The sequence below is a fragment of the Electrona antarctica genome (genome assembly GCF_951216825.1).
Source record: "Electrona antarctica genome assembly, chromosome: 17".
NCBI lineage: Eukaryota > Metazoa > Chordata > Actinopteri > Myctophiformes > Myctophidae > Electrona > Electrona antarctica.
In genome coordinates, this window is record NC_136798.1 from 1,207,369 (window position 1) to 1,229,587 (window position 22,219).

The 22,219-nt window shown below is 45.2% G+C and overlaps 2 protein-coding genes across 2 annotated transcripts in view; both read right to left on the reverse strand.

Annotated features, from left to right (window-relative positions):
• The window catches only part of exoc8 (exocyst complex component 8), a 117,410-nt gene that overhangs the window by 10,440 nt on the left and 84,751 nt on the right, over positions 1-22,219 (reverse strand). The gene's annotated exons all lie outside the window — the stretch shown is intronic.
• trim67 (tripartite motif containing 67) overlaps positions 4,851-22,219 on the reverse strand; it is a gene marked incomplete at both ends in the record, with an annotated part of 82,892 nt that continues 65,523 nt past the window's right edge. The window contains 6 exons of the mRNA XM_079525796.1: positions 4,851-4,898; positions 7,184-7,346; positions 8,686-8,864; positions 10,940-11,064; positions 16,585-16,723; positions 17,162-17,316. Of these exons, the coding sequence (XP_079381922.1) occupies positions 4,851-4,898; positions 7,184-7,346; positions 8,686-8,864; positions 10,940-11,064; positions 16,585-16,723; positions 17,162-17,316 (809 nt within the window). The remainder of the gene's footprint in view (positions 4,899-7,183; positions 7,347-8,685; positions 8,865-10,939; positions 11,065-16,584; positions 16,724-17,161; positions 17,317-22,219) is intronic.

Sequence of the window (22,219 nt, forward strand, 5' to 3'; positions counted from 1 at the left end):
CAATGCCAGAGTGTAATTGGTTTTCGATGATGACGTAATGACGATATGTTTTAGTGTCGGGAGGATTAGAGGTAATGCTCCTATGTATACATGTATGTAGTCTGGCACCACTGCCGTATCAGGCACAAGTAGTCATTACGTAATTTGCTGGGACGGTGCATACGCATCGTCCTGCGAAACTAGTACTTGCGCGCTCTGCTTGCGCAAGTAACTAGAACTGCACTCTGTTGAGTGCCTACTAGTGTGCAAGCAGAGCGCGCAAGTACTGTTGACCTCTACGAACATGGGGTAAAAGGTCAATGTTGGGTGGATAAAAGGTATGTTATTTATGTAATACATGTATGTAACCTGAAATCTATCTTAATTACGTCACCATCAACAACCAATAAGGTTGCTTTTACCCACCCAACATTGAAACATATCTTAATTACATCACCATCAACAGCCAATTAGAGACATGCATATATACCATACATACATACCACTTTCGGTCCAGCCGACCACAATACTTGCTCGCTCTGCTTGCGCAAGTAACAACTAAACCTAATCTTCCCCTTTGTGTTTGGCCGGTCGGAGACAACTACAGGTCACTTAAGATCACGCCAATCTGGGGTTTGTGGAACTCCATATTTGGCCATGCCTAAAGTCATATTTAATGACGTGAGATTCAAGGCTTAAAAGAGCTCCGGATCATAAGAGTGTAGAATGTCCTAGATTATTAGAGATCGCCGTGATAGAACAAGCAAATAAAATGACAAACGTGTCTTTTGACCAGTCCTACATGGAGGTCGACACCCCTCAGGACGAGACGCCCAGCTACGGCCTGTCGGCGTGCGCCACAGAGACGGGCCCGGACGTCGAGGTTCCTCCCAGCGACTCGGACAGGCGTCCGTGTCACATCTGTAACAGGAGCTTCTATCCCAACGTGCTGACGAACCACGTCAGAATCTGTCAGAAGATAACGTCCAAGACCAGGACGGTGTTTAACTCCAGAGCGATGAGAGCCGTGGGCACGCCCATCGCCAACTTCATACCCAGCAAGCCGCCGCCGGAGGGCCCCAAGAAGCCGTCCAACTGGCGCAGGAATCACGAAAAGCTAATTGCCAACATCCGTGCTAAAAAGGACAACAGTCAGCCTCCTCCCAGCCACGCCTTCAACTACTCCGATAATAACAACCGCTACGGCGCTAGGTACTCTGGCAACGTGTACAGTGATGTCCACCTTCAGAGCCATCAGGCTAACGCCAGAACCCCACAGGAAGCGATCCAACTGGCGCACAACACCTGAGAACTTATTGCCAACATGTGTGCGGAAAAAGGACCGACAGTCAAAGACTGGCCTCCAAGTACACGCTGACGCTCTGATAAATGATGTCGATAGACTGGTCTCCAAGTACTCTGACGCTCTGATAAATGATGTCAATAGACTGGTCTCCATGTACTCATGACTAGTACTACACTAAGTAAGTACTGTGCGATTGTAGCATTACGCTGAAGCGGGGATTGAACCCGGGGAATCGCCAGACCAACTCGCAACCTACCGTGCCAATAGGGCTGAGCCCGATTGGCTGTTGCGGACTGGGTCTTAGCTGGGGGCTACAATCACCCCCCCAGTCTTTGAAGCACGTCCTCACGCTTCTCACGTCACACCGCGGACCGCCACACACGATGTCCCTCATGTCCCTCACGCGAGGATATCACACTCCACGTCCTGCCGACTACGCCAGATTGTAGCATTACGCCGAAGCGGGGATTGAACCCCCGGGGCTCCCACTTGCCAGATTGGCAGGGTTGTTGAGGGCTGGGTCTTGGCTGGGGGCTACACTAGCAACTAGGTACTGATGTCATAGACTTTCCTCACTGGCCAGAGGCAGACAGGCGCCCGCCCAGGTGTTCCTGTGTGGGCTCAGGCCCAGAGGAGATTCAATCTAGGCCCAGAGGAGGCCACCCTCCCAGATTGAAAGCTTTCTATCTCCACCCTATGAAATCCATAATCTCCTTGGATTCCACTGTGTGCGGTACCATCACATTCTGGCCCCAATATGGCAGCCACACCTGAATGTCTCTGTCTAGACAATGCATGTGATTCCAACAGACAACATTTCAGACGTGTGCCAGAAGCAGCAAGTTTTCATGCTCCGTTAAGTAAGTACTAAGAAGTCTTCTGGTCCTGGTCCTGGTACTAGTGTTCTCATGACATAGTACATACTGCATAGTACATTGTATGTACATAGTACAACAACGGGCACTGCGCCATTGTTCTGATTTAAAACGAGACAGAGTCTAATAATGGCATATGGCTCCCACGCAGATGTCGGACTTCATGATGCCATTGTGTGCCAGTCACCTATGATGTTCGGGCAAGGTTTCAGCCCAATGCAATACCTCCAATGTCTGCCATTGTAAAATGACAAGTTAAATATTTCCAAAAATATAAAACATTTGAAGGTACTTCCTTGGCCTACGCACGAGAGATGTGGCCGCTAATTAACCCCGGACAAAACGACAGACAGACAAGACAGACAAGACAGAAGGATTTGCAGACACCTTGCCTTTTACAGAGCCGCATGGCATAAAAAGTCAAAGGGATTTTTGAATGAGAATTCGCCATGACCCAGAGGACGTGGTTTTCACGTCGGACTTGGGGTACTATAACAACAGGCTGGGGCTCAAAATATGAGAACTCTTATGTGAACCCCAAAGTAAAACACAAGAAGACGGTTGGAGGGAAGCATTTCAGTGGTCGGTCTGTTTGATCTCAAACCTGGTGTACCTTCATGGCTATTCTACCTCTTCCAAAACTCTATATAACGCACACACACACACATCAGGTTTCAGCCTGATCCGAGACCCAATGGCATCCATTATTAAATTAAAATTAAATATTTCAAAAAGTATAAAACATTAACAATAGTAACAACAATAACAACACCATCTTGTTTGACCTATACCTCGTAGCTGATGTAAACACACCTGAGAGAGAAGCAGAGGAAATTAAAATTACCAAATTGATCATTCCGTTGATGGATTTTTGTTCCCCTTTCCGGAAAGCACCCTTATGACTTTAGAGACTGTAAACATTGTAGGAGAAGGTGGTCTTCTTTTCTTTTTCTGATACTTCTGTATGACTGAAAGTTGAATGGTGCAGAAAAATCTAAAGTAATCCTCCTATAATACTAGTAAAATATATATTTTTTAAATGACACAATTCTAAATTTCACAGCATACAGTTGTAGCAGTCTTCTCAGGGCTCTGGGTTTGAGGGCAGATGTTTTTTTAGTTTTTGTATTTTTTAGGACAGAGATGGCTTTGATGAGCAGCCCATACATAGAGCATTGGGGGTGGATGAGGGTGTAGTGTATAGCTAGCGCTGGTCCAGTGCGTCGGCGAGTCTCAGTGAGCAGGGACGTTGTTTTACAGCCGGGTTGTTTTACAGACGGGTAAAAGGGCAGGGCTTCAGCCCTCTCCAGACCACGAATGAATGCAGCATTTACTACATGGTAGAAGAAATGCAAATGCCACACTCCTTTTCCACTCCTTTCCTGAATGCTGCCTGCCTTCCATGCCGGGAAGGCAGCATTCAGGAGAATGAACTTGGAACACAGCATTTTGCGTTTGATCAAATTTGTTTAGAAATCCAATGTCATACGGTACACCATATCTCCACTAGCTAAAGAGTGCTGGGTTTGCGCCCCGAGAATAGCTGATCTACAAGCTCTCAGCGCGTCACAGCGTGACGCGTTGAGAGCTTGTAGATCTGCTATTTTCGCTATTTTTGTCCAAAAGTGCCCTCTTTACGGGATTTCAGCCCCTGCCCCTCTAACACTCTCTGCACGTCCCTGTCAGTGAGAGACTCGCTGACGCACTGGACCAGGGCTAGTACAGTATATAGCGTATACCATCTTCCCTGTTTGACAGCATTGGAATGGTTTAGCACTATAGCGAGGCCTTGCATGAACCAGTGAAGGCATTTTCTCACACTGTTGGAACGTGTCCATCCTTTATAGGCTCACAGGCAGCTATAAGCCTCAGTATTTTCGTTCGCGTTAGGTGTTGTTAGTTGAAGTCCCCCTGGGGAAACGCCCCACATTTCCTGGTCTAGGAGAGTTGGAGTGGGAGTTGAACTACAGTGCAGAGGGGGCGTCGCTTTCCTCCTGATTTCTAGGGAGGGGCAGGGGGTGGGGCTCTGATCGGTGAACCAATCATTTCCAGCGGTTGCTCCAAGCGCGCGCGCCCCTCCAGACCAGAAAGAACGCTGGCTAGGCCAGGCTATAGAGTCACAGCCAGAGTAGTCTCTCTCGACAGACAGACATGTTGACTCCGTAAAATTCAAAGGAAAAGCGCTGTTTTTCTGGGTGCCCAGATTGCAGCTATAGAGTTGATGATGGTTGGTATGAAGGAGTAACAAAGGAACCCAGTACTGTTGTTGGGAACCTTTGAAGTGTGACTTTCACAGCCTTATTAAGTTCAGTCCCAGTACGTACAGTATATTCCACAACACTTGCCAAACAAAATCTTATAACTTCCATAATCCATTGCGAAGCACATTCCATGGTGCAGGGCACCTTGAGGAGGGTTGTCTGTCAGAAGGGTAGAAGTGGAATCCCGTCTGATATTATTGGAATGAATGATTCCACCATGAGTGAGGGCGAAGCAGCCCCTGTACGATATTGTTCCATGTGCAGCCACGGCCCCATCTGGAGGTGGAAGGCCGGCCCGGTGTAGCCACGGCCCCATCTGGAGGTGGAAGGCCGGCCCGGTGTAGCCGCGGCCCCATCTGGAGGTGGAAGGCCGGCCCGGTGTAGCCGCGGCCCCATCTGGAGGTGGAAGGCCGGCCCGGATCGCAGCTCCTACTGTTTGGTATTCTTTGGCACCTCCAGGCCTGTCAGTAGGGTGACCTGCAGACAGGCAAACAGTACACGGCTCTGATGAGATCATCACTTAAAATGACAAGAGATATACTTGAACTATATGTAGTCACGCTTAAGGCCTATTCATAGTCTGGTGGTGAGGTGACCACCGCTCTGGTGGTGAGGTGACCACCGCTCTGGTGGTGAGGTGACCACCGCTCTGGTGGTGAGGTGACCACCGCTCTGGTGGTGAGGTGACCACCGCTCTGGTGGTGAGGTGACCACCGCTCCGGTGGTGAGGTGACCACCGCTCTGGTGGTGAGGTGACCACCGGAGCTGTAACAACGTGGAGCGGTGGTGAGTAAAAACAGAGAAGGGCGGTGGTTTGCTCTTCACCGCGGCTCAGTGACGTCATGTTCGGTGGTCACCTCACCACCGGAAATCCATACTATGAATAACGCTTTAGTCTGTACTGTTGAGTTGATAACCAGGGGTCCCCATTTGTTTCCGTGCTGAGTGAGGACCCCCAGATAGCAAGAAATCAAGAAGGTTTAACATACACTACTCATATACGCTACCCATACTAACCATGTTTGGTATACAGATACCATGTATATGTAGGCTACTGTAGTAGCAATAGCAAAATAAACATAATTTATAAATGTTTATATGCGATTAGGCATAACCATGTGTACAGATACATTCTACAGTATGTATATATATATACAAAATAAATAAATGTGTATTTGCGATAATAAGGCATAACCATGTGCACAGATACCCTCGGTTTGAGCAATATGTACAGGAATAAATACGCCTCCAAGTGCCAACAAACATTTTTTTTTGTATTAGTTTTTTGTTTTCCTCTTTTATCTAACTGTCCATAATAGCCAATGTGTTGTTGTGAGATTATAGATCTGATGTTTTAGCCATTTTTGTTCTTTGTTTTTTGTTTTGTCTTGCTTTGGTTATTTTTTCCACTGTCTTTCCAATTGGTCCCCTGGTGCCCCCTGGTGGGGCCCCAATGCCAGTTCAGTTCGTTTTGGTTGTAATGTTAATTATGAATTGAGTGGGCAAAACTATATCTATATTAAATTGCTTATAAGGATCAATATAAGTAAATTAATATATAATATTAATAACCCTTCCACAGTAGTAGCTTTTTCATATTTTCAATTTCTTTGCATATTTTCCTATGTAATGCCTCATTTGCATATTTAAACATTTTAAATTTGTAATACAATACATCGTTGTCTTCGTGTAAGTAATCAACTGGGTAAGTTTCATGGTGATAACAATCTAATATAGATATAGTTTTGCCCACTCAACTAATAATTAACGTTCCAATGTTGGAGCTCTGGCTCATGGACTAAGAACCACAAAGAACTGAACCGGTTCCCACTGGGACCCACCCGGTGGAAAAGCTGTCTGAGTGAGATCCAATGAGCACAGACATACAGACATACTAGAGCTGTCTCAGTGAGATCCAATGAGCACAGACATACAGACATACTAGAGCTGTCTCAGTGAGATCCAATGAGCACAGACATACAGACATACTAGAGCTGTCTCAGTGAGATCCAATGAGCACAGACATACTAGAGCTCATTGGATCTCACTGAGACGTGAGATCCAATGAGCACAGACATACAGACATACTAGGGCTAGTTGCTTGTGGTCAGACACCAGTGTTGTTTTCGTCGACTAAAACTAAAACGAAAAATGTTCGTCGACTACCTTTTTCCACTGACGAAAAACTACATGGATGACTAAAACTAAGACTAAATATATTGACAATATCGTCAACAAATACAGACTAGACTAAGGCGAGACTAAGACTAGACTAAGATGTCACAAAGGGACTAGTGGACAAGAGATCCAGTAGGCTATAAGGCATTTTACACTTGGTTGCATGCTGAAAATAGCAGATCTAGAGCTGCTATTTTCAGCAAGTGTAAAATGATGCCGTCATTCCGACGGCATCAAGGCCCACCAAAATACATTTTATCGACTAAATCAACTGTAGATTTAGTTGACTAAAATCTTATGATATTTAGTCGACTAAAACTAGACTAACACTAAAACATTCCAAGAGACTAAAACTAAAATCGAAATTTGCTGCCAAAAACAACACTGTCTGACGCCAACATTGAGGGTATAATATGTGTAAAGATATGTTATAGTAAATGTGCACAACATGCATTAATGTGTGCATTTAAACACAGGAAAATGGCTCCAGACACGCAGGCACCATGCAATAGGCTACGCCCGTTATGCATACGTAGACCCAGTCTAACTTTGCTCAAACACGCACGCACACACACTTCACTGACCTGTACGTTTCGATTGAGGCTGACAGCTGGCATGAAGACTCCCTCTAGGTTCTCGAAGGCGATCGGTCCATGCTGCTCCTTGTTGACGAAGAAGGTCAGCGTGTGTTTGGTCAAGTCCAACAGGATACCCACCGTAGCGCCCTTACTGATCCCCCCCTCAGCCCTACACACACACACACACATCCACGCACACATCCACACACGCACGCACACACACACACACACACACACACAGAGAGAGAGACCGAGAGAATCACTTTGTGATTCCACCATATCAAAGTCATATCAAGTTGTTAATGTAAGAAATATATTTAATGTTTGTGTTCAGACAACACAAACATTAAACACCATATAGCTGTTTATAGGAGGGGCTAGCGCCCCTCAAAAATGTAGCCCTACTGGCTCACCTGCCAGCGAGGGGCCCCCACTAGGAGGACGTATAGCGCCACCTGCCAGCGAGGGGCCCCCACTAGGAGGACGTATAGCGCCACCTGCCAGCGAGGGGCCCCCACTAGGAGGACGTATAGCGCCACCTGCCAGCGAGGGCCCCCCACTAGGAGGACGTATAGCGCCACCTGCCAGCGAGGGCCCCCCACTAGGAGGACGTATAGCGCCACCTGCCAGCGAGGGGCCCTCACTAGGAGGACGTATAGCGCCACCATCCTACTCTTCAGGCAAGGATTCGAACCCCCCTAGTAGCTGCGGTCCTTCAAGTGTGCATATACTTTAATATGCGTGTGTGTGTGTGTGTGTGTGTGTGTGTGTGTGCCTTTGCGCGCGCGTGTGTGTGTGTGTGTGTGTGTGCGTGTGGTCACCAACCTGTTGGTGTGTGAGTTGTTGTGCATGAACCAGGAGCGGTTGTTGTCCACGTACATGGTGTGTGCGTGTGAGTGTGTGTGCATGGGTGTTGTCACCAACCTGTTGGTGTGTGAGTTGTTGTGCGTGTTGTCACCAACCTGTTGGTGTGTGAGTTGTTGTGCGTGTTGTCACCAACCTGTTGGTGTGTGAGTTGTTGTGCATGAACCAGGAGCGGTTGTTGTCCACGTACATGGTGTGTGTGTGTGTGTGTGTGTGTGTGTGTGTGTGTGTGTGTGTGTGTGTGTGTGTGTGTGTGTGTGTGTGTGTGTGTGTGTGTGTGTGTGTGTGTGTGTGTGTGTGTGTGTGTGTGTGTGTGTGTGTGTGTGTGTGTGCGTGCGTGCGTGCGTGTTGTCACCAACCTGTTGGCGTGTGAGTTGTTGTGCATGAACCAGGAGCGGTTGTTGTCCACATACATGGTGTGTGTGTGTGTGTGTGTGTGTGTGTGTGTGTGTGTGTGTGTGTGTGTGTGTGTGTGTGTGTGTGTGTGTGTGTGTGTGCGTGCGTGCGTGCGTGCGTGCGTGCGTGCGTGCGTGCGTGCGTGCGTGCGTGCGTGCGTGCGTGCGTGCGTGCGTGCGTGCGTGCGTGCGTGCGTGCGTGCGTGCGTGCGTGCGCGCGCGCGTGCGTGCGTGCGTGTTGTCACCAACCTGTTGGTGTGTGAGTTGTTGTGCATGAACCAGGAGCGGTTGTTGTCCACGTACATGGCCCAGGCCTTGTCGTCCTTCCCCAGCATCATGTCCTTCATGGTGTTGATGCGTGCCACGCCGAACGCCGGGTCGGGGTGGTTGTCATAGCGATCGATGCTCACCTCCCAGTAGTGGACGCCCTATAGGGAGCGAGGAGGACACGGGACAGGACACCGGGATGAGTGACTGTCGCTGCAGTGCAAAACATGGACCATAATCGGTGACTAAATCTGACTGAGGGACTGCCATTGGATTTTTTTTTTGTTTTGTTTTTTCATGTCATCTGAAAGCAGGGAATCATAGCTTCAAATTGACATATTGGCTGTTCAGTTTGACCCACCAGTTATGGAGATATGGCTTATAGAGTAATGTCTTGCAGAAAACAGCGAGTTGAGAAAACAGACTTGAAAGGTTCTGTGGTCTCTAACATTACACCTAGCTACATGTTTAAGCATTTATTTCATATTTACATGTCGATTTCAGCTCTGACACTTATTTCAGACATACTCTAGTATGTGAAGAGTCTGCCTGTGCTATTAACTCATTTAAAAAAAATAATAATAATTGCACGATGGCAGGCTCTCAGTCAAATCTGGTCACATATGCCATCTTACCATATAAGTTAATGGCAAGGTGCTAACAAGGTGCAACTTCCCATTGGCAGCCCATTCATCCAAACAGAAAAGTCCTATCTGATTGTATTACACAACGTCAAGCTCACCAACATTGCATGAGTTACTTTCTGTCCTTGCAGGTGATTATTTTTCTAAGTGCTGGAGTTTGGGAGTGCTCGTTAGATATCACTCAACTGCCCTGCATGCGTACCACCTGTTTTGAATTTGCACATAATGCAGGAGGCAGCAGGACGTCGCTTTACTGAAAACGAGTGCTTCCAAACTCTGATGGCAAGATGGCCGCGGTCTGCAAATAGCCAATAGCGATGGAGCTCGTTAACCCATTTTGGCCGGAAACCCCTTTTGGTGTTTCAAGCATTATGTCATGCTTTAGCTATTGAAAAATAGCAGATCTACAAGCTCATAGCGCGCCACCGAGTGGCGCGCTATGAGCTTGTAGGTCTGCTATTTTTGAAAAGTCGATCAAAAAAATTTAACTAAAATATTGGCTTCTTGGGGGGGGGGGGTCCCTGGAACTACATATTTTGAGATGGGGGTCCGTGGCCCAATAGAGATAATTCTGGGGGGTCCTTGACATGAAAAAGGTTGAGCACCACTGACATAGAAACATGGGTTTTTCAGAAAAAAAATTGGATTCTTTTAATCGACCTCGGTCCAAAATGGGTTAATTTATATTGATAACGAGCACCGTATCGATCAGGCTTATCGAGCCGGGTTCTTATCGAGCCCACTATCGAGCATTTTCTATTATTTTGTGGAAATACGGGAGACGACAATAAATTCTACTGTTTTACTATAGGGGCCTTCAAACACAGTCCTTTTCGAACAGATGGAAGACAAATTGACATTTTTTACTAATATAATATTGAAGAAACCGTTACCGTCCGTAGGACGTAGCCACACGTCCTAGGGAATCCAACCGACGCATGCATTGGACGTCTGTACACGTCCTAGCGCATCCTCAATGATATCAGGCGAGGGGAGAATATTCAGATTTTTTTCCTTTTTTTTATTTTTCAGTCGGACATTCGGCCACAATAGAGCGGGGGGTGTTTCAGAGTAAAAGCGGCCATGTCTTTCCAGCGCCCCAGAGCTTCTATTTTGAAGGAATCCCGGCACTGATTGTGTTAACTGGTGGTTAATATGTGTATCGTCACTTTAAAAGCGTAATTTCGTTTACCTGGTTGGCAGGTATCAATACACTTTCAGACCCACATGTTTGTGCCAGCGTGGATGATTACATTTATTTCTTGATCGCCTCTTGTCTTGATTAGTTTAAACATGACGTCATGGGGTCGCGATGCTCGATAACAGGCATGATAAGCCCAAAGCTTATTGATACCGGGTACTCGATAAGCTTGTTATCTCGGGTTTTCGGGTATCGGTTATCGAGCTCCATCCTATTCCCTACACAAGACAACCAAGGATGAATGGAAGTCGCAGCTAGTGCAAGATGTCAGGTTTGTGTTCTGATGGCTCGGGTGATTACCTTAGAGAACGCAGCGGTCCCCAGCACCAGTACCAGGTGTGTTTACCTTAGAGAAGCAGCGGTCCCCAGTACCAGCACCAGGTGTGTTTACCTTAGAGAAAGCAGCGGTCCCCAGTACCACGCGGTCGTCGTAGCTGTTACAGCTGACGGTCTGGTTCTCGTTGGACAAGACGATGTCCCGGTGGGCGGACGTAGGGTCAAAGGTGAACCACGCCACTGGAGGGGGGGGGGGGGGGGGGGCAGGGAGGAGGGTGGACACAAAAAGTCAATACTTTTGGCATTGTGTAGAACAAATCAGGGCAAAGGCAGCGCAGCTAAAATGAATATCAAATATCTAAATACTGAATCCAGCAACTTAACTGTCTGCAGGGTGTTCACATATACTTTTTTCTTCTTCTTTTCAGATTAAGGTAAAAAAAAAAACGCTTAATCTGGCATTCTTCTTTAACTCTGACAGTGCACATGCTAGTGTACTCTTTTTATGAACATTCGGGATGTACTGTGTAAAGATGTAAGTGCTTATTCATCAGATAGATCTACCACATGGAGGGCCACAGCAGGGGAGGTGACATAAAATATTTACACTCTCTCATACTCTCTCTGACACACACACACTCGCACACTCTCATACTCTCTCTGACACACACGCGCACACACACTCGCACATGCACACGTACGCGTACATGCACACGCACACGCACACTCTCATACTCTCTCTGACACACGCACATGCACAGGCACACTCTCTCTCATACTCTCTCTGACACACACACGCACGCACACACACACGCACGCACACACACACGCACGCACACACACGCGCACATGCACACGCACACACATACACACTGGTACCACTCTTATACCTGCAGCAGCCTTGCATGTTTACAAAGAAATGCTTGATGTATTTCTTCGCCATTAACATTAATTCATTTACAAATCTGTGTCAAGAAGAATGTTCATTTTGCAACAGCACCTTATTGCCATTTGCTTTTTGCGGCAAATGTGATGTGAGTTAGCTGTGCAGGCCTTATGTTAAGCTATGTGTTTATATAGGCTGTGCAGGCCTTATGTTAAGCTATGTGTTTATATAGGCTGTGCAGGCCTTATGTTAAGCTATGTGTTTATATAGGCTGTGCAGGCCTTATGTTTAGCTATGTGTTTATATAGGCTGTGCAGGCCTTAGTTTAGCTATGTGTTTATATAGGCTGTGCAGGCCTTATGTTTAGCTATGTGTTTATATAGGCTGTGCAGGCCTTATGTTTAGCTGTGTGTTTATATAGGCTGTGCAGGCCTTATGTTTAGCTGTGTGTGTATATAGGCTGTGCAGGCCTTATGTTTAGCTGTGTGTTTATATAGGCTGTGCAGGCCTTATGTTTAGCTGTGTGTTTATATAGGCTGTGCAGACCTTATGTTTAGCTGTGTGTTTATATAGGCTGTGCAGGCCTTATGTTTAGCTGTGTGTTTATATAGGCTGTGCAGGCCTTATGTTTAGCTGTGTGTTTATATAGGCTGTGCAGGCCTTATGTTTAGCTACTGTATGTGTTTATATAGGCTGTGCAGGCCTTATGTTTAGCTACTGTATGTGTTTATATAGGCTGTGCAGGCCTTATGTTTAGCTACTGTATGTGTTTATATAGGCTGTGCAGGCCTTATGTTTAGCTATGTGTTTATATAGGCTGTGCAGGCCTTATGTTTAGCTGTGTGTTTATATAGGCTGTGCAGGCCTTATGTTTAGCTGTGTGTTTATATAGGCTGTGCAGGCCTTATGTTTAGCTATGTGTTTATATAGGCTGTGCAGGCCTTATGTTTAGCTGTGTGTTTATATAGGCTGTGCAGGCCTTATGTTTAGCTATGTGTTTATATAGGCTGTGCAGGCCTTATGTTTAGCTGTGTGTTTATATAGGCTGTGCAGGCCTTATGTTTAGCTGTGTGTTTATATAGGCTGTGCAGGCCTTATGTTTAGCTGTGTGTTTATATAGGCTGTGCAGGCCTTATGTTTAGCTGTGTGTTTATATAGGCTGTGCAGACCTTATGTTTAGCTGTGTGTTTATATAGGCTGTGCAGGCCTTATGTTTATATAGGCTGTGCAGGCCTTATGTTTAGCTGTGTGTTTATATAGGCTGTGCAGGCCTTATGTTTAGCTATGTGTGTTTATATAGGCTGTGCAGGCCTTGTGTTTAGCTATGTGTTTATATAGGCTGTGCAGGCCTTATGTTTAGCTGTGTGTTTATATAGGCTGTGCAGGCCTTGTGTTTAGCTGTGTTTATATAGGCTGTGCAGGCCTTATGTTTAGCTGTGTGTTTATATAGGCTGTGCAGGCCTTGTGTTTAGCTGTGTGTTTATATAGGCTGTGCAGGCCTTATGTTTAGCTGTGTGTTTATATAGGCTGTGCAGGCCTTATGTTTAGCTGTGTGTTTATATAGGCTGTGCAGGCCTTGTGTTTAGCTGTGTTTATATAGGCTGTGCAGGCCTTATGTTTAGCTGTGTGTTTATATAGGCTGTGCAGGCCTTATGTTTAGCTGTGTGTTTATATAGGCTGTGCAGGCCTTATGTTTAGCTGTGTGTTTATATAGGCTGTGCAGGCCTTATGTTTAGCTGTGTGTTTATATAGGCTGTGCAGGCCTTATGTTTAGCTATGTGTTTATATAGGCTGTGCAGGCCTTATGTTTAGCTATGTGTTTATATAGGCTGTGCAGGCCTTATGTTTAGCTACTGTATGTGTTTATATAGGCTGTGCAGGCCTTATGTTTAGCTGTGTGTTTATATAGGCTGTGCAGGCCTTATGTTTAGCTGTGTGTTTATATAGGCTGTGCAGGCCTTAGTTTAGCTGTGTGTTTATATAGGCTGTGCAGGCCTTATGTTTAGCTGTGTGTTTATATAGGCTGTGCAGACCTTATGTTTAGCTGTGTGTTTATATAGGCTGTGCAGGCCTTATGTTTAGCTGTGTGTTTATATAGGCTGTGCAGGCCTTATGTTTAGCTATGTGTTTATATAGGCTGTGCAGGCCTTATGTTTAGCTGTGTGTTTATATAGGCTGTGCAGGCCTTATGTTTAGCTGTGTGTTTATATAGGCTGTGCAGGCCTTATGTTTAGCTATGTGTTTATATAGGCTGTGCAGGCCTTATGTTTAGCTGTGTGTTTATATAGGCTGTGCAGGCCTTATGTTTAGCTATGTGTTTATATAGGCTGTGCAGGCCTTATGTTTAGCTATGTGTTTATATAGGCTGTGCAGGCCTTATGTTTAGCTGTGTGTTTATATAGGCTGTGCAGGCCTTATGTTTAGCTGTGTGTTTATATAGGCTGTGCAGGCCTTATGTTTAGCTGTGTGTTTATATAGGCTGTGCAGGCCTTATGTTTAGCTGTGTGTTTATATAGGCTGTGCAGGCCTTATGTTTAGCTATGTGTTTATATAGGCTGTGCAGGCCTTATGTTTAGCTGTGTGTTTATATAGGCTGTGCAGGCCTTATGTTTAGCTATGTGTTTATATAGGCTGTGCAGGCCTTATGTTTAGCTGTGTGTTTATATAGGCTGTGCAGGCCTTATGTTTAGCTGTGTGTTTATATAGGCTGTGCAGGCCTTATGTTTAGCTATGTGTTTATATAGGCTGTGCAGGCCTTATGTTTAGCTGTGTGTTTATATAGGCTGTGCAGGCCTTATGTTTAGCTGTGTGTTTATATAGGCTGTGCAGGCCTTATGTTTAGCTATGTGTTTATATAGGCTGTGCAGGCCTTATGTTTAGCTATGTGTTTATATAGGCTGTGCAGGCCTTATGTTTAGCTGTGTGTTTATATAGGCTGTGCAGGCCTTATGTTTAGCTGTGTGTTTATATAGGCTGTGCAGGCCTTATGTTTAGCTATGTGTTTATATAGGCTGTGCAGGCCTTATGTTTAGCTATGTGTTTATATAGGCTGTGCAGGCCTTATGTTTAGCTGTGTGTTTATATAGGCTGTGCAGGCCTTATGTTTAGCTGTGTGTTTATATAGGCTGTGCAGGCCTTATGTTTAGCTGTGTGTTTATATAGGCTGTGCAGGCCTTATGTTTAGCTGTGTGTTTATATAGGCTGTCTGTCTGTCTGTCTGTCTGTCGGTCGCAGCCTGTAATATAAAAGCCTTTTTCCAAAAACTAAATGAAACCGAAGTCAGTGCTTTGGAAAATACAGGTATATAAGAGTCAAACTTATCTTTGTTAGGCTTCCTGAGAATGTGCACATGCACACACACGAACGTCCGTGCACACTACTACTGCTACTACTACTACTACTACTACTACTACTACCACTTCTTGTTTAATTCGTGCCAGCATTAATGAATCCCTCAATAGCGTATTGCCAAGGTTTTATCGCGCGTAACACTTACTTTGAAAAGCCAAAGTAAGAATCTCGGGTTTGGCGGGCTAGGGTACTAATTTAAACCTTCGTGTTCCTAGTTTCTGGCGGACGCCGTGTTAAGTACTACTGCAACTACTACTATGTATTGTATACGTACTACTACAACTACTACAACAACTACTAATATGTGTTGTATACGTACTACTACAACTACTACAACAACTACTACTATGTGTTGTATACGTACTACTACAACTACTACTACAACTACTACTATGTGTTGTATACGTACTACTACAACTACTACAACAACTACTACTATGTGTTGTATACGTACTACTACAACTACTACAACAACTACTACTATGTGTTGTATACGCACTACTACAACTACTACAACAACTACTACTATGTGTTGTATACGTACTACTACAACTACTACAACAACTACTACTATGTGTTGTATACGTACTACTACAACTACTACAACAACTACTACTATGTGTTGTATACGTACTACTACAACTACTACAACAACTACTACTATGTGTTGTATACGTACTACTACAACTACTACAACAACTACTACTATGTGTTGTATACGTACTACTACAACTACTACAACAACTACTACTATGTGTTGTATACGTACTACTACAACTACTACAACAACTACTACTATGTGTTGTATACGTACTACTACAACTACTACAACAACTACTACTATGTGTTGTATACGTACTACTACAACTACTACAACAACTACTACTATGTGTTGTATACGTACTACTACAACTACTACAACAACTACTACTATGTGTTGTATACGTACTACTACAACTACTACTACAACTACTACTATGTGTTGTATACGTACTACTACAACTACTACAACAACTACTACTATGTGTTGTATACGTACTACTACAACTACTACAACAACTACTACTATGTGTTGTATACGTACTACTACAACTACTACAACAACTACTACTATGTGTTGTATACGTACTACTACAACTACTACAACAACTACTACTATGTGTTGTATACGTACTACTACAACTACTACAACAACTACTACTATGTGTTGTATACGTACTACTGCAACTACTACAACAACTACTACTATGTATTGTATACGTACTACTACAACTACTACAACAACTACTACTATGTATTGTATACGTACTACTACAACTACTACAACAACTACTACTATGTGTTGTATACGTACTACTACAACTACTACTGCAACTACTACTATGTGTTGTATACGTACTACTACAACTACTACAACAACTACTACTATGTGTTGTATACGTACTACTACAACTACTACAACAACTACTACTATGTGTTGTATACGTACTACTACAACTACTACAACAACTACTACTACGTACCGTCAGAGGTCCTCAGCACCACGGTCTTGCTGTACGGTCCTACACCGTGAGCGTTGTACACTTTGACCCTGGCGTTGTAGGAGCTGTTAAAATGGAGGCCGTCCACCGTGCACACCGTCTCCTTCCCCACGTACACCTCCTGGGACGCACACACGTAAAAACACACGTAAAAACACGCACGCACACACACAACATATTCAAGTCACATACCCACATCTATAAGAACACACCACACATTATAAAACATGTACAACAACAAATGCAGGTCAGGCACTTACAGACATCTACATACAATGCTGATATGTACACCCCCCCTACACACACACACACACGCGCGCACACACACACACACACACAGGGCCATCTGCTGTTAGTTAGAGCACAGAGGCATATGGATTATGAATAATAAAGCTGCAGCTCTGCTCTGTGTAGCAAAGAACTAGACCTAACATGACATCACACTCTCATTAGCGCCACTGCCTGCGAGCATTACATCTAGGCCTCTATTTTTGTCCATGCTAAACATTTGAGATGTTTGTGCGTGCATGCGTGCGTGCGTGCGTGCGTGCAAACTGACCCTGTACTGTCCCCCGTTGCCGTCGTCCAGCTCCAGCACGTAGCCCTCGATGGGCATGCTGGGAGGCGTAGTAACCCTCCAGGCCAGAGTGGCGCTGTTGTTCCTCGTACAGCACTTCTCCAGCTGCAGCAGAGGAGCGGAGGGAACCGAGGGAGCTGTCTCCACTGGATGGATGGACGGATGGACGGATGGATGGATGGATGGATGGATGGATGGATGCATCGATGGCCAAATGGAAGAATGGATGGAGGAAAAACAGATCAGATAGATGGATGGATGTTATGATGAGATTAGAAATAGTTAAATGGGGGGGGGGGGTCAAAAGAGAAAAAATAATGTCAGATGGAAATAGAGAGAGACAAAAACACACAAAGCAAAATACACCAGGGAAACATTAAGTGGACTGCTTGTCTTTAAGCATCTGAAAGGGGAATAAATAGATGCAGTGTTTATGTGCATTTAGTGGGAGATAAACAGAGGATTGAGTCCATCTTGGACTCAACGGCAGTGAATCAGTCACAGATTAAATCGTGTGAAGACGTGAGAGCCAACAGAAAACAGATAAATCAAATGGACAACACAATAACTCACCATAGAGCACCAAAGTCTGACGTCAATATCGCTAGAGGGCGCTAAGTCCACGGGTTCATGACACTTTTATATTTGCATTGTAATCCCCATAGGGGGATTTTAGATCGCCTCTTTAGATAGAACTGCGTTTGAAAAATAAACAAATCATCACGGCCCTTCATATGGATATGAAGAATCAACTGACTGAGGGAAAACGCTAATGTTACTGCTACTGAATTAGTTACAATGGCTGGGTTTCCCGAACGCATTTAGTGTAAGACTTGTAGTGCCGCACATGCTCAGATGCCCTCTAGGCCGCACACAGAAGCCTGTGAACATAGACATTCCGTGCATAGATGTGCCACGCAATGGTAGGCCTCAGGCCCTCAGGTCTAACATCTGCCCTCTAGGGCTCAGATGTATAGGGCATCTGAGCACTACAAGTCTTACACTAAATGCGTTCGGGAAAACCAGACATTTTCACTAGAAACAGACTGTATCAAATTTGACTGACTGTTGTAAACGATACAGACACGCCTCCCCGACAATATCACCGAGACAGTTTGTTTATTTTTGGATCACAACGCTTATATGAAACGATTTTAAGATGACCCCATGTTGTTATTCTCCATAGAAAAATTACTTCCGTGAACCAGGGGATGAGCGGGTGACGTATCAGGACTTCGGCGCTCTATACAAAGAAGAGGGAGGGCTGTTTTTTTTGGTTGTTGCATCACTTCATTTCTGGTTGTCGATAACTTAACGGTCAAAAACACAGGAGCAGTGAGGAGAGAGATACAGGGGACGGTGGCAGACATTGGTGACACAGGGCTGTGCCTACAGTAACTGACATGACGGGTTGGGTTTAGAGGAGAGGAGAGGAGAGAGAGTGCTGTATAGGCTTGAGGTGGACGTGGGGAAACAGAGGGCTGTATAGGCTTGAGGTGGACGTGGGGAAACAGAGGGCTGTATAGGCTTGAGGTGGACGTGGGGAAACAGAGGGCTGTATAGGCTTGAGGTGGACGTGGGGGAAACAGAGGGCTGTATAGGCTTGAGGTGGACGTGGGGAAACAGAGGGCTGTATAGGCTTGAGGTGGACGTGGGGGAAACAGAGGGCTGTATAGGCTTGAGGTGGACGTGGGGGAAACAGAGGGCTGTATAGGCTTGAGGTGGACGTGGGGAAACAGAGGGCTGTATAGGCTTGAGGTGGACGTGGGGGAAACAGAGGGCTGTATAGGCTTGAGGTGGACGGAGAAGAGGAGAGAGAGGGCTGTAGGCTTGAGGTGGACGTGGGGGAAACAGAGGGCTGTATAGGCTTGAGGTGGACGTGGGGAAACAGAGGGCTGTATAGGCTTGAGGTGGACGTGGGGGAAACAGAGGGCTGTATAGGCTTGAGGTGGACGGAGAAGAGGAGAGAGAGGGCTGTAGGCTTGAGGTGGACGTGGGGAAAACACATATCTCCGACCATGATGTCCGTCATTTCTTGGAGAAACCCTCTGTAGCCAACGTGGCTCTTTTGATTCTCACGCAAATTGGGGCCCTGAAGATAGAAAGGCTTTTGGTGATTCAAGGTATTTAACCCATTTTGGGCGGGAACCACTTTTGGTGTTTTAAACATTATGTTATAATTTAGCTATTGAAAAATAGCAGATCTACAAGCTCGTAGCGCGCCTAGGTCTGCTATTTTTGAAAAAATCTAAAAATGTGGCGCAAATCTTTGATTTGATTTGATCTGAAATTCTTTCAAAGTCTCAGATCTAAATGGGTAAAAACTGTTGGGTGTCTTTATCTAGAAGACAGTGAGTGCAGTGAGTTGCCCTAGCCTATCCCCTTAGATAGCACATTATGTAGACTTAGATAGTATTTTAAACAGACTTATAGCTTGTTACGTAGACAGCTCTAGAATTGCACTTTATGTAGTCATAGCACTTTATAGTACACATGTATAATATATTATATAGTATAGTATGTATAGTTTACATAGATACTCCACTGTTACGTTCTTAGTCTACGCATGATTCATGATAACTACTTTTTATATATGTGATGTATGCCATGCTTTTGTTATTGCTTAATGTAAGTCGCTCTGGATTAAGAGCGTCTGCTAAATGCCTAAATTGTAAATTGTAAATTGTTCAGTTGTTCTGCAGAGGTTTCATTCATCTGGAGAGGAGATAAGCTGTCAAAGGTCATCAGGGAACCATGCAAAAGGGAAAAATAAACGGGTGGATATTGTGGAATAGTGTCTCTGAAATACCTCCCGGGAGCTGCAGGCATTCTGTCTCGCTCTCAGCCTGAACACCTGACGACGCCTGCATGTGTTTCAATAACGGAGGCTCCTGCACATCTGGAAATAATGGTTTGGATGTGTTCCTTTTTTTGTTTGTTTTTTGTTTTTTTAATACAAAAGAGGCACGTAAAGTAACTCAGCTGGAGGCGAGACCAAAGGAATTGATAGGACATTGAATAGAATGGAAACAGTAGGTGTAGTGAGTGTAATATAGCCTGTAATATGTTCTTATATTTCGTCGCTGTCGGGAGGAAACCGCACCTAACTCCATTGGACCCTCAAACTGTCTGCTAAAGCAGCTAACTCCAGCTGGCAATATATAAAGTCAATAATGTGTGTAGGAATGACCCGAAACAGAGAGTGTGTGTGTGTGTGTGTGTGTGTGTGTGTGTGTGTGTGTGTGTGTGTGTGTGTGTGTGTGTGTGTGTGTGTGTGTGTGTGTGTGTGTGTGTGTGTGTGTGTGTGTGTGTAGTGGCAAAACACGTGTCGCCTGTGTGTTGTGTATGCGCAGCATTACATGAAGAGCGTGATGGCTGCACGTTTGCATAGTAAGTGCGACCAGTGGTCGCAATAACTGTATAGGAGCTGTCCATCCCCGTTAGACCCCCACTAGCCAACTATACTACACTCCAACGTGAAGGACAAACAAACCAGAACCAGAACACCAGCACTGCCCACAACCCTCAAGACTTGCATCGGCTATAACGCTTTGAATTCTGTTTACCTCAAAATGTCTTGTTCCCAAAATATCATAATTTGATAATACAGTGCCTTTTAATCTGCTTTGTAACGTTCCTTAACTTTCATATCATGTGACATGAAGGTACAGTCAAAGACAGGAATACATTATCTGTCCTTTTTTCCAACGCCTACTCTTGATCCTGGGCAGCATTGTCAGTATTCTTCTTTCAGTCTGTTTTAACTAGACACAAAAAAACCTGAGAGATTCCTAATGAAGAAGAACGATGCAGGCGCCATACGTTCCTTTTCTACCAGAATACCTAATACATGATCTCTTTGTTCATTTCATCCAAGACGTTCATTAAAAGAAAAGAATACAGCACTAAATCTCTTTGTGGATTCTATAATTCGGCGACTTTGTTCTGACCAGGAAACTCCAGTGTAAAGTTTCCAGGTCAGCCTGCCAGTCCTGCACAAGCAGTGCCTCTACCATAGAGCTATAAAGGATAGAGACCGAACCGGAGCGTTCTCTGACGGTGTTGACTCGGACATATTATTGTCACCACTCGGTACATCTGACACTGACTTAGCAGCCAAGGCACGCCTGACTTGTCTGGATTGTATCAGGGGCGGTGGCGCTTCTTGACCGCTCATGATCTGATTGGTCGTGCCTGAGCTTGTGATCTGATCCATTGTGCAACGAGGATGGGGCGGTGGTGGATGGGAACCGCAAGGTTGCCAGTTCGAACCCGCGGGCTCCCCCAGAGTTAGTGTCGAAGTGTCCTTGAGCAAGACACTGAACCCCTAATTGCTCCTGATGTGCTGGTCGGTGCCTTGCATGGTTTCCGCCTCCATCGGTGTATGAATGTGTGTGTGAATGGGTGAATGTAATGCACAATCTATGTAAAGCGCCTTGGATAAAGGCGCTATATAAATGCACCAATTACCATTTATGGTGCTTCCACCACTTGGCAGGCCGACCAGTCGCCAACTTGCTCCCTAAAAGCAACCTCACCTTAACACATTTGAATGAATTTCGTGCAATTTCGGCACTCATTGTGTTAAAGGAAGCTATAGGGACGGAGATGGAAGATCTGCACAGATGGGTTTGATGTTTTCTCTGCTCGTCTGCCGAGATCAGAGAACAAAGTGGAGTGACGATCAAAAGCTTGGCTTCTGAAGACACCGAGATTAGCTTCACAGAGAGCTGTGAGTTAGTCAGAGGCAACCAGTCACACAAGTCCACCACATTTCACAATACAGCTATAGTTCTCAACGTTGGTTTTCTGGCGCCCAGAACTACTGCTATAGCACTGCTATTAGTCCCTGAGTAGTAGAATGGAAACCAGCGGTTCTATGGGGCTGATGCAACAAAGAAATATCACACCTGTGTGAAGTGAGGGTCGCTCTTATCATCATACATCATCCAATAAATTAAAATACTTCCTCATGAATTAATTTGTCAACATGACCTAGTTCTGTATATATGAGGGGCGCTAGCCCCTCATATACGCAGC